Source organism: Papilio machaon, chromosome 14 (assembly GCF_912999745.1).
Source record: "Papilio machaon chromosome 14, ilPapMach1.1, whole genome shotgun sequence".
NCBI lineage: Eukaryota > Metazoa > Arthropoda > Insecta > Lepidoptera > Papilionidae > Papilio > Papilio machaon.
In genome coordinates, this window is record NC_059999.1 from 5,284,400 (window position 1) to 5,300,795 (window position 16,396).

General features: G+C 32.2%; 1 protein-coding gene across 4 annotated transcripts in view; it reads right to left on the bottom strand.

Moving 5' to 3' along the window:
- Window positions 1–7,245: 7,245 nt before the first annotated feature.
- LOC106708859 (fasciclin-2) overlaps window positions 7,246–16,396 on the bottom strand; it is an 86,139-nt gene continuing 76,988 nt past the window's right edge. Inside the window, exons 9-16 of one of the 4 annotated variants that reach the window (XM_014500443.2) lie at window positions 16,171–16,321; window positions 15,908–16,100; window positions 15,526–15,800; window positions 15,298–15,445; window positions 15,022–15,214; window positions 11,791–11,986; window positions 11,456–11,560; window positions 7,246–8,127 (exon numbers count right to left, since the gene is read on the bottom strand). In XM_014500443.2, the coding sequence (XP_014355929.2) occupies window positions 8,001–8,127; window positions 11,456–11,560; window positions 11,791–11,986; window positions 15,022–15,214; window positions 15,298–15,445; window positions 15,526–15,800; window positions 15,908–16,100; window positions 16,171–16,321 (1,388 nt within the window). In that variant the 3' untranslated portion in view covers window positions 7,246–8,000. Of the gene's footprint in view, window positions 8,128–8,768; window positions 8,790–11,455; window positions 11,561–11,790; window positions 11,987–15,021; window positions 15,215–15,297; window positions 15,446–15,525; window positions 15,801–15,907; window positions 16,101–16,170; window positions 16,322–16,396 lie in introns of all 4 variants that reach the window. The other 3 variants (XM_014500452.2, XM_014500459.2, XM_014500467.2) reach the window with 3 other exon arrangements.

A 16,396-nucleotide genomic window follows, 5' to 3' on the forward strand; every position in this document is an offset into this window, starting at 1 on the left:
TGGTACATGTATATGTACCATATTTAGGTACTTTAGTACGTTTAATTTACAAAATGAGAATTTCACATGTGAACAATAAATCTTCGCACAAGCAATCATTTGTCACCTATTTGTATGACTTTGGTATTTGAAGAATTTGCTAGTCGTTCCCAAAAAATATGGGTACGTGTATTGGTACTATAAACTAAATACATGTGCAAATCATTTATTTGATCAAAAACTTTGCTCTGATAGAAGTAAACAAACAGTTCAAATAGTGAACATATTTTTGTAATATTTATTTTTTGTAGTAGATGTAGTTTTTATAACAAATATCAATAACAAACATGGAACAGTCAATTCCAGCGATTAAATTCAAGGTTGAATTGATTATAAAATACGCAAGCGGCCAATACAAATAGTTGTTTGAATATAAATTGACAATTTAAAATGCCTAGACGAAGACATAGCAATTGAAAGTTTTAAGACAATTCTATGCCGTCAATAACAAGCATTGGAATATTCAATATAAAATTAGTTTCAATGAAAAATAAATATCTGATGCCTTGTCACAAGAGTATTTCAATTGCTACCATTCCATTCATATATACTTTGTAATTCTCTCAGTAAAGAATAAATAAGGTGGCTAGTTTGTCGTGTTTGATGATACAAAATTTAATGTCGAAGACGTACTTCAGAGTTGTGATAGAACAATTCAATTTAACCAGAATTTTCCAACCTTCCCTCTAGCTAAACAGTCGTGAATGTTTCTTTACGTGACCCCATCAAGTGCCGTCCCAGAGGTTTCTATCTTTCTTCGTTTATTTTCACTTTTATTCCGCCGCAATACCTCGACTTTTATTGCTCGCATTATTCAAAGGTTATATCTCACTGTAGGAGATTCATTACTTTATTTCAGGTAAACATTCTTTCTGATTTCTTGTTTGCGACACTTGAATTTTAAAACGATAGTCAAAGGTTTGATTACTATAATGTAACAGTGACGTCATTTTACGTGAGTATAGTTAAAAACATATCTAAGATTTTCTGTTGGAATTGTATGTACAAATACCAAATTCCATAAACTAAACTTTCTGATAATTTTAAAAGCTTTTATTTACATTTAAGCCATGGTAGGAAGCTTAAAGCTTACCAATTTAAAGCATGATATTAGCAAATTGTGTTGTCAATATTATTTTATACCCCAACATCCTCTGCATCATAAGTGAAATGAAACAAAGAAGTGCACGGGTCGGCTTCGGAACTGTTCCACAAACAACATCTGCCGCGGGCAATATCGGAGCATTAGAGATTTGTCCGTGCCACAGTGCGAGCGATACGGTCAATCGCTTGACCATCTGCGACGGATTGCGGTTACGAATCGTTTGTTACTGGTCACACAGATTTCCACGTTCACGTATCTAACATCTAGGTAAAATACTTCAACTCTCACTTTTATTTTTTTTGCTTTGTTTGGTCATTAATATGCAATTTGAGTAATTTCTACCACGGTAGTCGAAAGTTTACTTACCGTTGGTTTCTGAGACTAAAATCTCTGTATAAAACATATTGTCATCCCTGACATTATCTTTCACAAAACACAGATGTTTTGAATTGGGATTTTGGATTTTTCTTTACCCACAAATCGGTTTCTAAAAATCTTGGCTTGTGCGTTGACTTAATAGCCTTTGAAGAAAGACACGAAAATATAATTAATAATTATGTTTGCAACCGTAATAAGCTTGTGAAATGTAATAGTAATCAATTTAAATTACTTCTCATTAAAGTTTATGAACGTAATATGTGGTGGTTGAACCTTAATTTCATTGCCATAAAGGCTTAAAGCCTTTTTATAAACAAAGAAAAATTACCTTGGAACACATTAATCTAATTATACAGCGTTTGTTTACTTAGTCCGGCCCTGCCGGGTCACCGACGGGTAAACAGGGGTGGATTATGACGTTCCTCTAATTGTCACAGATATTTTAGCGGAAACCTAAAACCCGTCACCCTTGTTTCGCGATGACGCATTTTGAGGTATCGGATTTGTTTAATTCATTTCTCACTGATTCTGTTTGCTTTGGCATTAGTTAAACGAGCATCGATGCGACCATTCGTGAAAATATTAATGACTCGTTCTATTAATTAGTAAAAAGAAGTCGGAGCGTTGCAATCGGTACTAATTATGCTATTTTTCTATGGAATTTAATTCGTAAATGTTCAACTATAATATTAAACAATCTCATTTATGTGGGACTCATTTAACTGGTTAATTTGTTTTAAAGATTAGTTACGCTACTAATTTTAGTATCCATAAGGTAAAGAAATACTCTTTTCATTTCTAAATATTGCGTATCTTCATTTGTTATTATGTTCATAACAAATTGACATCACTTTCACAAAAGCGGGACCGGCTCTTGACCTGTATCGTATCATTTATATCGAAAACACATTTTTCTTAACAAGAAAATGTTCAATGTGTTCTAAGCAACATTTATCAGAATTGTATCTGAATTTATCAAACTTTTTCTTTGTGTCTCTGAGACTGTTGAAATTGGTTTTCTTTGACTATAAATATTATATTTTATTTCGTATTTACAGTAGAATTCGTTTATTATGACATCGAAAGGAATTGACAAACACGTCATAATAAGCGGACGTCATACAAAGCATTTTATGGAAAAAAAACCGTTTTTATGTAACCCAGGGCAGCTGATAGGTATTCCTTTGTTTCTTATGATTTTAAACCACTGAATTAATGCTTGATCAACATTTTCTTGTCGCAATTTTCGAAGCCTCTTCGGTTTCAAAACATTAGAATTGAAGGATTGCTTAATGCGGTTCTTGTTTTTAAAAATCATTGAGATTGTCGAATGACCCGCGCCAAATTCCTTTGCGAGAGACGAGTTTGATTCTCCATTTTCTAATCTGCATTGCACCTTTCTCCTCAATCGTAAATGCTTTACGCCGCGCCGTTTAGATGAATTTTTTTTTACTCTGCGTGACCTTCAAGTGTCAATTACTCACTGAGAAACTGATATTCAAAACAAAAATGAGCCACGTGCCGAATATCATTGGGAATCAGTGAACATTACCGAAGGTGTAAAGAATTATGTCGGCCATTATAACCGGACATAATAAGCGACATGTCACTGTAAGGAAAGTCATAATATCCGACTTGATTATAAGAATTTTATATGGAAAACAAACTTCCTAGTGCAATTACGTCATAATAATCGGTTGGTCAATATAGGCGGAGTCATAATAAACGGATTCTACTGTACTTCCAAAAACAGTTCTTTCATTAATAGTTTACAATGAATTTACTATGTAATTTACATATTTCAGACACGTATAAGGTATGTCATATTTTTTTAACAGATGCATAATATTATAACAACAGTATTGTACGAGTAAACTTTTCTCACATTAAGTAAAATTTCCCAGCATTATTCAGTAAGATATTGTTCTGCAAGTCTTCTGACGGCACCGAGTCCCTTATGGCCAATTAAGTTATCGAAGTCTACTCACAGTCGCAGCTGCTCGCACAAGTTTAATCTGCTTTGAGTGATGAGCGCAACACTTCGCGATGACGTGCATCTAACGTACGTACGTAATAAACTGTTTGTTACCTTAAGATAAAAATAAAAATGTTATGTACAGTCAAGGAAGTTTAAATTTCGAATTAGAGTTTGAACTTCCTAACTACGGTGTAAACAGTTTCATTTGTTTTTAAAGCGAATCATTTATTATCAAAATCATGTAATACTGTATCAACGCATTTAAGTTAAGACTAAACAATGGTTTTAAGTCGTTTTTTTTAAACAATATTTCAATTTAAGTCTAGTAAGCAAAACAAATTTGGATTACTATCTCCTTCATTTATTTTAACATACGCTTTTTTAAGTTATTTATTAGTATATTCATGTAATAAAACGTGATATGTTGCAAAAACAGCACCGTAAATAAAAGGTTTAATATTTACCGACATTTTACCTCGCACAGGCGTCGGCAAATTTTATCACCCTCGGCCGCGCTCTGGGGTTTGCCTGCAAATTTGATGGATAACTTATTGCTATCGAGATGTCAATAACGGTACTAAATTGATAGAGCACGTTGTATGAAGGCGGTATTGTGTTAAGTTATTATCGATGAAGTTCGGCGCAGCGTGGACCGTAGACAATACTCACTCCTATGTTGTTTAGGAACATCGTGTAGTTGTTTACGAACGATAGAGTAGAGTATGATAAACGAGTCGAAGTAAATTGGTTTGTTTTAGATAATGTGTTTTGAAAGTACAAAAATTAATAAACATCATTGCTACGTCGTAGACATTTCCTAAAACCGAAAGATTATTTTTAGGTCTACGGTATTGTCAATTGTTTTTTTTATCAAATTTCACTGTTGTGTCCACACTATCATTTTAGATAGCTATCAAATTTTATCGCAGGATATCAATTCGTGTTTTATAATGATGCACGTGATATACCTTTTTTGTATTTTTTGTCAAGTTATTAACTTAGCCCCCAGTATCGACGTTGATCGCCCACATTTCAATCTTTGTAGTTTAATAGAGGGCACATACACTATCCGAAGCTAATCCGTATCATCTGCTACTGAGGTAATTATTTAAAAGGGAGCTTGCACGTAAGCTTGTGCGCGTGTCGGACCCTAATTGTTGCGTTCGGAACCAATAAGGATATATAAGAGGGGGAACATTTCATTCTCGTTTAATACACCAGACCATAATAAACATTGCAAATTTGAATTTAGAACAAACTACTAAATATAAACATGGACAATTTACTAAAAATAAAAAACAAGGAAGCTCCTCTAAAGAGTTGTTACAAGGAGTTTCATAGCATTACCATTTTTACTGAGCATGTTTGCACTTTGTATGAAGTGTAAAATTGTGTGAAATATGTTCCACACTTGACCCAACATAATTCATGTAATACGATTTTTCATGGCATCAAAATTTGTCATCATCGAGTCCTATGAGATATGGCACGTATTGTGTCCCTGCAGTTGTGGATAGGAACATAAATTATAAAGCTCGGGGTGCGTCACTACTGCCCTCTGCCTCAAAATGTATCAAACCACAGCGATTGACTGCACCTCGGCCGTGACTCATTGCTTTTATGGACTTTTGCTTTATAGTTATATCAACGGTATCGATAGTTTTATCGAGTTAATATTGAAAGTGCTAGAGTACTGTACCCAGCACTATATGTTTGATATTGCGCTGGTTATGACAAGAAGCAATATAACTACTTTACTAAAATACTTTTTCACGCCATCCACATCGCCGAGAACCGCATAGAATGGAGAATCACCCTTCGCGAGATTGTCACGAGGAGAGGTCGCGACCATCAGGAGTGAGGAACGATGTGCAGGGAGAGAGAGAATACTTTTTCACGTTAGTTTAGCTTCATTGTTTTACTTCAATTATCAAACTTTCTCTAGCCAATTCGTTTCCGATTTAGAAATTAAACGTTATTTAAAAAGAAACGTTAGTTAATCAAATGCATCATTTAACCTGTTTTGAAGTTTCCGACTGAATTATTTAATAGTCTGAGACGATATTAGAAATGCTCTACAAATCGATCTAGCGTTGAAATCTTTTTCAGTTAGGGAAATAGACGAGCGACATTTATAACAAAATATCACTTTAGCTATGTTAATTTTCATATCGATATTATCCACAAATAATATTCAGTCTAGGATGTTTTCTTCACCGTATTTTAAACAGCAGCAGCAGCTAAAAAATCATCTTTAAGTTGTTTTCATGTTTAGATATTTCGTATTATGTCGATAAAGTTTGAACATCACTAAAGTTATTAATTCAGTAAGTGATGTTGTGCAACATTTGCGACATTGTTCGTAGAACTGCGGGCGCAATTGTGCTCCGGCGCATCCCCTCACAAGCCTACAGGAGGATTACACTATAATAATAACGATTAATAACTGTGACGCAATACATAATATATTTGTACCGCTTTTCTATTTTGTAAATTGGTTGTGACGTTTTGAAACTTAAAGTTGAATCGTATTTATATTTTGCTCTTGGTGTTCCATTTGTAAGTCTTCTTTGCACAATATTCAAATGTTTTGTGTCGTTTCTATGGGTTTTCAGAAACCTTTCTATTTCTAAGAAAAAAGAAACTCAGTAACTTCTGACCCAAGTGTAAAAGTTAACAGTCATTTTAATTGTTCTTATAAGGGTTAAATTTATAAATGGAATGAATTTTTAAAAATATTCCATATTCCATGGCTACAATAAAAAACAGTAGTGTAATAAAGACATTTATTTTTTTATAAAAAATGCGCATTTCAGTTGGTACAAAGATTATTCAATAGTAGACATTCATCCGAAAGCTGACAGTCAGGGAGACATACATACATGAGGCTCATTAGCGTCTTACAAATCTATCAAGCTTTATAAAGTTTATAGATAATACAAGGACAAAGCTCGATACAAAAATAAATCATAGAAATTTTCCAAAGAAAACTAGTTTTTTTTAAACAAGTGTAAAATAAAATAAGGAACATACATACACTTGATTCTCTACAAAAACAGTGTATACTAATTTTGTTTCGAAGTAATAAAATATAAAATGTGGATTCGTTAAAACTAATTCTAAAATTGTTGATTCAGCGTACAATTAAAATAAATAACATAAAATGTCATTTGTGTAAACACGATCAACATAGTATACAAAGTTAATATTATTTATTTATTATTATAGGATAATTACTAAAGGAAAACCCGTTAAGTTTACACATAAGATCAGAAAACTTCGAATAACTAAACTAACTTATATTAATGTGATAACGAATATTGTTCGTTAATAACAGATATATTTATGATTGATATCGTATAAAACACATAATTGAAACACCCTATATAAGAGTGCGGAGATCTGTATTCCAGTAAAGTAAGTTTAAATAAATTGTTGTCATTATTCCGATAAAAATATGGATTATAATTAAAAAAATAAATTATTTACAAAGCTAAAAATATTTATTTACAAAATTAATTCTTAAGTAATTGTGATTTTTAGTTCAAGTTTTAAAAAAGTATAATTATTATGATAAAAAACTCTGACTAATCATACCACTGATTTAAACTTTATCAAAGAAATTATTTCTTGTGATGATTTCGTCACGAATCAGTTTAATTTTTATATTTGCAATTACCTCTTGAAATAAAATCACAAGACCATTACAAAAATCTAAGATCTATTTATTTAATTATCTGCATTCTAAAATGACACAACAAAGAGCAAAGAAATGCTATTATTTTTGTGTAACTACACAACAATCATAAGAGTGTGAAGAGGTAAACGCATGATGTTTGTGACATTTCTAGAGAACCTACACGTTAAAATACTATTTACATTACTTATATTAAATACCCTCATTAGAAGTATCAGGATACACTAGAAGGCACGCTTTGTACCTGATGTAGCGAGGTGTATTATAGACTTGTATAGAGATCTTACAAACTAATTAATTAAAATCGCATTCAAACCAAACGCATCAACACGTGACTGCGATCCGGCGGCGTACAATGGTTTGTAGTGTTTAAAAAATTTCGAATTGGTGTGGAAAAATGGCCAAAGTATAGTTTTACATACACATCGGAGCTCACAGTGAACCTAGTTGAGAATACGTTTGGTATGAACATAGTCTTAGGGTAGGGGTCGCGGTTCGCGAGCCACATGCGGCTCTTTAGATGCGAAGCTACGGGTCTTTATGTTTAATTTGTTTAAATATTTTTTTACTGTTAAGTATAACCTATTAAGGTTGAGCCTCACCTTAGGATAAAAATAAGGAGATAGTAAAGCTGGTTACACACTTATTTAAGTATTTAAAATTTAAAAACGTTAATTCGTCTCTTGGCAGTTTCGATATATTTTTTGCAATCACAATCACACAAGCTTTACTCATCCAATAACATCCAAAATAATATAATTAAAACTGCATGTGGCGAGAAGCTAGTATAACGAATTCTTGCTTTAGACAGCTGAATTCTTGCCAATAATTGTTCCACTTGTAGCGTAAACGCGACGGCCGTCGAATTCGACTGAAGAATTTCTCTTTATTGATTCATCGCCCGTATCCTTTAGTGGCTCCTTCTCGTCTCTGAACAATTTTATAGTTCAATTAGTTGTGCGCCAAAGGGAAGCTCTATCCAAGATAATAAAATAAAAACGACACTGAACGATGTTAAAGAAAATAATGGTTATTCTGTGATATTCTATCTGTATTTTTGTTATCTTGGAAAGAACGTTATATAAACATTTATAGTAAAATAAAACACTACACTACGAATGTACAATAACATGAGACTGGTGGAATCTTCCATTCACTCCTCAACGGCGAGTTCCGAAATTTTTGTGTTACAATTTTTTTTTTTGTTTTTTGCTGTCATGTTGAAACACACAAAATGTTATCAGTCTAAGCTCTCTTAGTATTGTACCCAGGTAGTAAAAATGTTATATACATAAACAGAAATATCAATGCGCGCAAAAAACTACAATTTTAAAAAAAAAAAAATTGTTACATGCAAAAAAAGATGTTTGAGTTCTTACAAACACATAACTCAATCAATACACAACTGATATCTAAGCAAATGTTTTTTTTTTAATTAAAAGCAAATTTATATGTACAAACAAAGTTTTATAACAACACATACTGAAGCAAAACTAATGCAAAACAAATCAAGCAGAATAATGCACTAAAGTAGCGCAAAAAATTGATAAATAAATGTGAATTAATCTTACACTGGTGTGGTCGGGACATAGCTATAAGACGCCGCGTGGAGGAAAAAAAATACCCTTATATTAGTATAAAATGTGCTATAAACATGGATGTGATAAATATCATACATATATTAATTAAAACAATGAAGTAGGAGAAATGTTATATTGCCGTAAGAGATGTTCCGGGCAATTTAACACGTTTCACAAACGAAATTGTACAGCGGACGAGGCAGCTTGCGGTACAGTTTAATATGATTTAAAATTTCATTATATACGGTTACAGACTAGATAAATTAAACAGCTTTCAAAAGATACCAAAATAACAAAACCGGCAATATTTACAGAGGCTGTTGCGTAAAGCTTAATCGTTCAATTCAATATTTACAAACGATAGGCCTCCGCGAAAAGTCACGTACGTTAGAAAGATACTTTTTTATCAGAGTACACGGAAATAAAGTAATATAATAAAATACAGTACTTGTCATGACTTTTTTTAGCCGACTTCAAAAAGAAGGAGGTTATCAATTCGACTGAATTTTTTTTTTTTTTTTTTTTTATGTGTGTTACCGCGAATCTCCGTCCCTGGTGGTCCGATTTTGATAAAAATTATTTTAATCGAAAGGAAGTGCTTGCAGGTGGGTCCCATTTTTTTGTTTTTTTTTTTAAAATAACTAGAAGACTAGTAGATTTTGAATATAGCTTCAAAATGTGTTGCGAAAATTAGGGACATTTTTGCTTTCAGCGCTTACGTAGGCTAAACTATAAGACCTACATCAAAATGATGTGTGGCGAATTGTAGCTCTTTAAATGTGCTAAATAAAAGTCCGCGATAGCATATATCTATCTTTTATAGTTTTCTCACAATAACCATTTTTTTCTTTACGAAACATTAATTAAATTCATGCCCTATTTCCGACGCTATTATTCAAGTTCAGTATTAACCCTTATGTAAATAAACATGTTCATTATCAAGAGAATTTAATGTAGATTATATTTGCAATTGAAACTATATCATTCTGTCTAATAGTTTAGGAGATATCGTAAGAATGAAATTACGCGGAAACGAAAAATGCTACATCGCGTTACAATGAATAGCACAAATTTGCTTTCTGGGCTTACGTAGGTCAAACTATATGACTTACATAAAAATGATGTATGGAGTAATTATAGATCCTTAAATTTGCTAAATAACAGTCTTCGGTGGCATATATCTATCATCTATGGATGTCTCACAAAAACCATGTTATTGTGAACAAACTTCGATTGAAATGCACACGAAAAACAGCGTCGTAAGCTTATGGCGCTATTATATTATATTCGATATGAATCCTTATCCAAATAAATATGTTTGATGGTTAGAGTATTAAATGCAGATTACATTAGCCTTTAAACTATGTAATTCTGATCAATAGTTTGGAAGATATTAAATTATTAAAAACTACGCGCATTCGAAAAATTCTACGGCGGCGCGCGGCTGGACTAAATTAAAGGCACGCTACGATGTATTAGTTCGTTAATTTTCAATTTGTATACCGATTTTGATAATTATTTCACTGTTTAAAGGATAAGTGGTTATCTGCTGCATTCTAAATTAGTTTTTGAATTGAAGTACACACATATTAAATAGGAAAGTCCTTTTCTTTATTTCTTTCCTCATACGTATTAAGGAAATTTGTAATTGAACTTCAAATTCACTAAAAATTGTGAAATAAAACAAAAATTTTAAGAAAAAAAAATAGCCGACTTCAAAAAAAACAATCTCAAACAAAATGCACTCAAAAGTAACATAAAAAAAACAATTTCAAACAAAATGCATTCAAAAGTACCATAAAAAACAATCTCAAACAAAATGCACTCAAAAGTAACATAAAAAAACAATTTCAAACAAAATGCATTCAAAAGTACCATAAAAAACCATCTCAAACAAAATGCACTAAAAAGAAACAAAATAATGACATGAAAACTTCTTTCTTTCTTTCTTCTCTCTTTCAAAAACCCTCTAAACTCTAAAGAAAGTTCTCTTCTTTCTTGTAACATGTCTATATTGTATAATTATTGTTATTTTGGAGTCGGTTTCGGCCTAAGTAGGGACATAAACGTAAGTATGTCTCATACATCTCAAATATAAAATGTATAATATTATATTTACTTTGGCCGACACCGACTGCGAAATAACAATAATTATACAATATAGACATGTTACAAGAAAGAAGAGAACTTTCTTTAGAGTTTAGAGGGTTTTTGAAAGAGAGAAGAAAGAAAGAAAGAAGTTTTCATGTCATTATTTTGTTTCTTTTTAGTGCATTTTGTTTGAGATGGTTTTTTATGGTACTTTTGAATGCATTTTGTTTGAAATTGTTTTTTTATGTTTTATAAAATCAAAGACCTTAAGCTCATTGATTTCTATTAAAGTTACGAATACTATAATAATAAGACAAGCAATACATATTTAAACAATAAAATTGATACAAAAATAAAACCATAGCATAAAAAATACTATATTGTTTGGTTTTGTGGTCAAAAGATTTTAACGTCTTGTTGTAAGTATTTTTTGTAATCAAGTTGTAATAAAAGAAATATTTACAAAATTTATATACATACGTGTGACATTTATAGAATTGAGGATATTTTAACGAACGTTAACTTTCACACAGAGGCCGTATCGTATATAAAAAGCATGCAGGCAATTGTTTGATGTAATGCCTTACGTCGGTGTCGGTACGAGCTTGAGGGGCGGCGGCAGGGGCGCGGGGGAGGGCGGCGCGCGCGGCTTCGTACTGCAATAAGGGAGCGGGAAGCGCCAACCGTACAGACTAGCGGGCAGAAACATCTCTCATCGACACTAACACAAAGGAACATGGACCAGGGGAACAGGACATATACTAATATCAAAACAAGAAAGGAATCCAACATGAAACGGAAATCGGAACATAATTGATTCGAAAGTAAAAGAACAATAACAATTTAAAGATATCGATGGTGATAAAAAGATTTTTGTTAGGAACAATGACATAAATAAATAATTTTACTTCATGATACTGACCTTCCTAACTTAGCTTCATCCTCTTTGTGCTTCTTGGCACGTTTGCCGCAAATAGTAGCAATGACTCCTTGTCGTCTAAAGCAGAAGAGCAAGAGATCCACAATGACCAGACAGATGAACACACCAGCTAACGCCACTCCAATAATCATTCCACTTGACAGTAGTTGCGGCGGTGCAAATCCAGAACGTTCCACACCTGTTGATTTAAGATTTATTTAAAATGTATAAGATATTAATAAAGACAATATAAGCGAGAATAGTAAACAACCAAAAGATTTAACAACAAAGTGAAATAAAAATGTTTAAAAGAACAGGAAATGTTGATGTTTACTATTCTTTACTTTGTTAGTTTGATGCATCATTGTTACTGATGTTAGATTAATGAAAGTGATTGTCGAAAAAACCATATCGACGCCAGTGCTAGTGTTATGCGAGTGATTGTTTCATAGAAAATTTGCGATAACTTACTAAGCATTACATATAATCATAACAATGATTTGTATGGTGAAAAGAGAGTGCTTTCAATTCAATAAAACGTGCACCCAATCACCGATAGAGAATTAGAATAGACAATGCAAATAAAGGGGAGTACAAGAATTTGCTTTGTATAGAAAGCTCTCCGTCGCTGTGAAATGGGGTTTGAATGAAACTGAAATTATGACAAATGATGATAGCGAAAGTATATTAAGTCTATGATGCACGAATATGAGCCTTAAAGTAAGAAATAATCAGAGGAAAGAAAAGTTGTCAAGATGCGAACATTCCAAATAATTTGACTGAATGCAAAATAAACATTTCAAACCCCATGACAAAATCAATTCGTTTTATAAATAAGCGTACCTGGACATCTACAATACTATTACAATTTAAACATAAACAAATAATTTAAAATAAAAATTTGGTTCCTATAACCATCACCTTAGTTATTAAGATACTAGCCTAGTATATGCTATTGGAAATGTATGCAACCTGGATTATTCGATAGCCGTATGAAAAATTGGTAAAAATATTTCCTTGAGCACTTATAATCCAAATCACAAATTATCTACAATTATCTATAAAAAATCTTAATTGAAACAACCAAATTATGTCAAAATAATATTTGCGCCAATTATATTAGATCTTCAAGAAATTCCATCAATCCAAACTAATTTTTAAGTGTTTATTTGGCAGTTTCGATAATATAAATATCATTAATAATAAAAGATGCTTTTGACTACATATACCTACCTAAGGAACCAAAAATACACATTAATAAATACAAATAATGTGATGTCACCTACAATGACATGTCTAAACACCAATTAAAATTTTAATACAAGAATTTATAATATGATGCATTTTATAATGCAACATTGACCATGCTCGATGGTACAGAGGTTATTGTGTGATGTGATATGAGGGGACACAAACCAGCAAGAGGGTCATGCACTATTAATTGATTCATTCCGAAAGATATTCGAATAGCAGGTTATAATCTACGGAACATATTAATATAAAATATATTTACCTAATGTCAGTCAGGGCGACACAAACACACTTTTCAAAAAGGGGATTTTGGATTGGTCTCTTGATAAGCATCTTGACAGCTTTCTTTTTGGACTTTTTACATATTTTACAGATTTATCTATTTTTAGTAAGAAAATAATTTACACAGTTTCGGGATTGGCGCTGGGGTCTAATAGGTTAAAATGAATGAAGTGCATTAGTTAAACCGAATGGTATAAATTAATTTAAAAATGCTCATCTTCCTTCATTTTATTGGATTAAATAACTGGATTCGTTTTAGAAACATTTATTTTTCACATTGGTCATTTTCCTGATCGATTTCACAATTTCAAAATTTCCATTGAGCTCTTCTTATATTAGATGTTTTTTTTATCATATCAGGCTTAGTAATGACTTTTTTAAAAGTAAAATCTGGACGATTTTCTTCGAAATAAGCTAGTAAAATTTAATCTAAGTCTTATTAAAGGAATAAAATAGTCCTCAAAAATTCGTACACAAGTGTAGCTACCTACTTTAAGAAGACTATACATTTCGTTTATTGATTTATATTAAATATTAGTTGCGATCAAACATTTTGGCAGTGTATTCGTACCGATTATCTACTTACAAATGTAACATATCTATATTATAGTTGTCAGGGTTCATTATAAAGTTGACAAGATCCTAATAAAAATTAATGATTTGAACCAATTCTATCATTAATTAATAATTTTGTTTGGAGCTTAAGGTGCATCATTAAATGATAAATTCTCGTTCATAACACAAGCAATATCCATACTTATAATTATACATCAACAAATCGTTATATCACAAATTATTCCTAATTAACAGTCGTCTTTGGACTTAATTAGTTTAAGTTGAATATTTATTGTTATAACTATTTATTTATATTACGAAATATATAAGCAGAAGCGTAGTTAAGATGTCCATTTTAGATGGAGCCCATTGGAAAATGCTTGTACTTCCATTTGGGTTACCTAAAAACATTACGATACGATAAAAATCTTATAGAATTAGGCTTTAAAAAATCAAACCTATATATCAATGAAATTAAAAAGAACGAAGAGTAAAAAGAAACTTACCAGTTTTTAGAAAATAACATAACACATTTAAAATAAATAACTTATTACATTTAAAAGAATCTGAATTCATAAATATTAAACGTGCAGGTGATGTCTAAAGTACTTATGGCGCTCGTTGTGTTAAACTTTTTTAAACTTACAACATCATAAAATGAAATATGAACCGGTGTATTTTAACGTGTTTAGTAACGAAATGGTGAATGAAAATAATGTTTTTGTTATTACTAATAAACGGCAAGAAGTCATTTACATGATTTGTACAATGAATGTAGTGTGATTTGTACAAAAAACAAATTCTTATGTCAAAAATTATAAAATTAAAAACTAACACTGGATATTATTAACTTAATTAAAAGTAAGATAAAATTGTACTTTTACAAAATTAAAAATAATACAAAAACACAGATAATAGGAAGTTTACTATGAAATCAATCGCATTTAGAACAGCGTTAATAGCAACTACGAACACTGACACACAATCACAAAATCAGATCAAATAAACAAACAAACAAAATGTGGGAGATGAACAGAACTGAAACACATGAGGTGGTTGCGCTCGACGTAGTCTTCGCGTCGGTTGAGGCATAGACGTTGTAGAAGCCAGCCTTGTGAGGTTTGATATTCTCTGTGCTGTACTCACCGAGGGCAGTCTGGACATATAGTTGGGCAGGCAGGGAGTAACCCAGCACGTTGTGAGCGCGAACTTGCATTCTATAGCGGGTATCGGGATGCAGTCCCCTAACTTCGTAACTGATCGCCTCATAAGATCTAAGTTCTTCTACCATACATTGTGTTTCTGAGGCTACTCGCCATTCTCCGCTCACTTTTAATACCTAGTACAAAAGAAATAGCGTTAGCTACTTTCGTATCATTAAGTTATTCTAGTATACTTTCATAAAAAAGGAGATAAGCTTACTGGGCAATAGTTAACTTCGTACATGTCGATCGGTTCGCCATTATGAGCAGGTATTTTCCATTGGAGTTCATATCTGTCAGCGAATTTGCCATGTATCAATGATTCCGAACTGATTGCTTCACGCCATTTCGGTTGTTCGGGTGGGGACCTAAATAAATCACGATAGAAAATTATTTTTTAGTTAAAATGCCAATTACAATTTAAATATAAATACTTAATGTGTTTTACCTTCTTGGCATCACAACGGTTATGGGAGCACCCCACGATCCTGCACCTACTTGATTAACAGCAGCAAATCTAAAGTCGTATGTGAACATAGGCGTTAAATTCTCTACAATATAAGGAGAATTGACGGACCATGTCCTGTTCATGGCTAAATTCCAATCGAAATTGCCATTTTCCTTATACTGAGTGGTAAACGCCAATGTAGGTGGTCCCATGTCTTCAGCTGGCCCAACGATGTTAAAAGATACTGATGTGGCTGTTATTGTGTCTTGTTTAACCTGTATTAATATTATTAAAAAATCAACATAAAAATATCTAAGTTTTAAGAAGTTCAACATATTATTTGCCGTATTTACTAAAAATATATAAAATAGTTAAAATTTACCTGTAAAACTGGACCAGGCGGGAATGCTTCTCTCAACTGCATAATATGTTCTGCTTCACCGAGTGTGTTAGTTGCGATGCATTTGTATACTCCATATAAACTACGATCCACTGGAACGACCGTCACGTAACTGATAGGTCCAGAGCCATAAATTTTGACATGTGGGGATTCAATTAAATCGTATTCACGGAACCTTTAATGAAATATAAATTATTAATAAGCTGTCAATAAAAATATGATACGTAGAGCGGTTGTTTACTTACTTCCACTTGATGGTAGCATTGGGGATACTTTCTGCAATGCAGCTAATGTTGACTGGCTGGCTATTCCAGCTCCAAACTGGAACGTTTGACATGTGCTCAAATGTTGGTTTGAACTGAACAGTCAGATGACCATTCTTTCTTGCTTCTCCACCTAAACACAATACAATGAATATTTTAATAAGTATAATACTTGTACTGTTATAACTTGCTGAAAAACTGTTAAGTA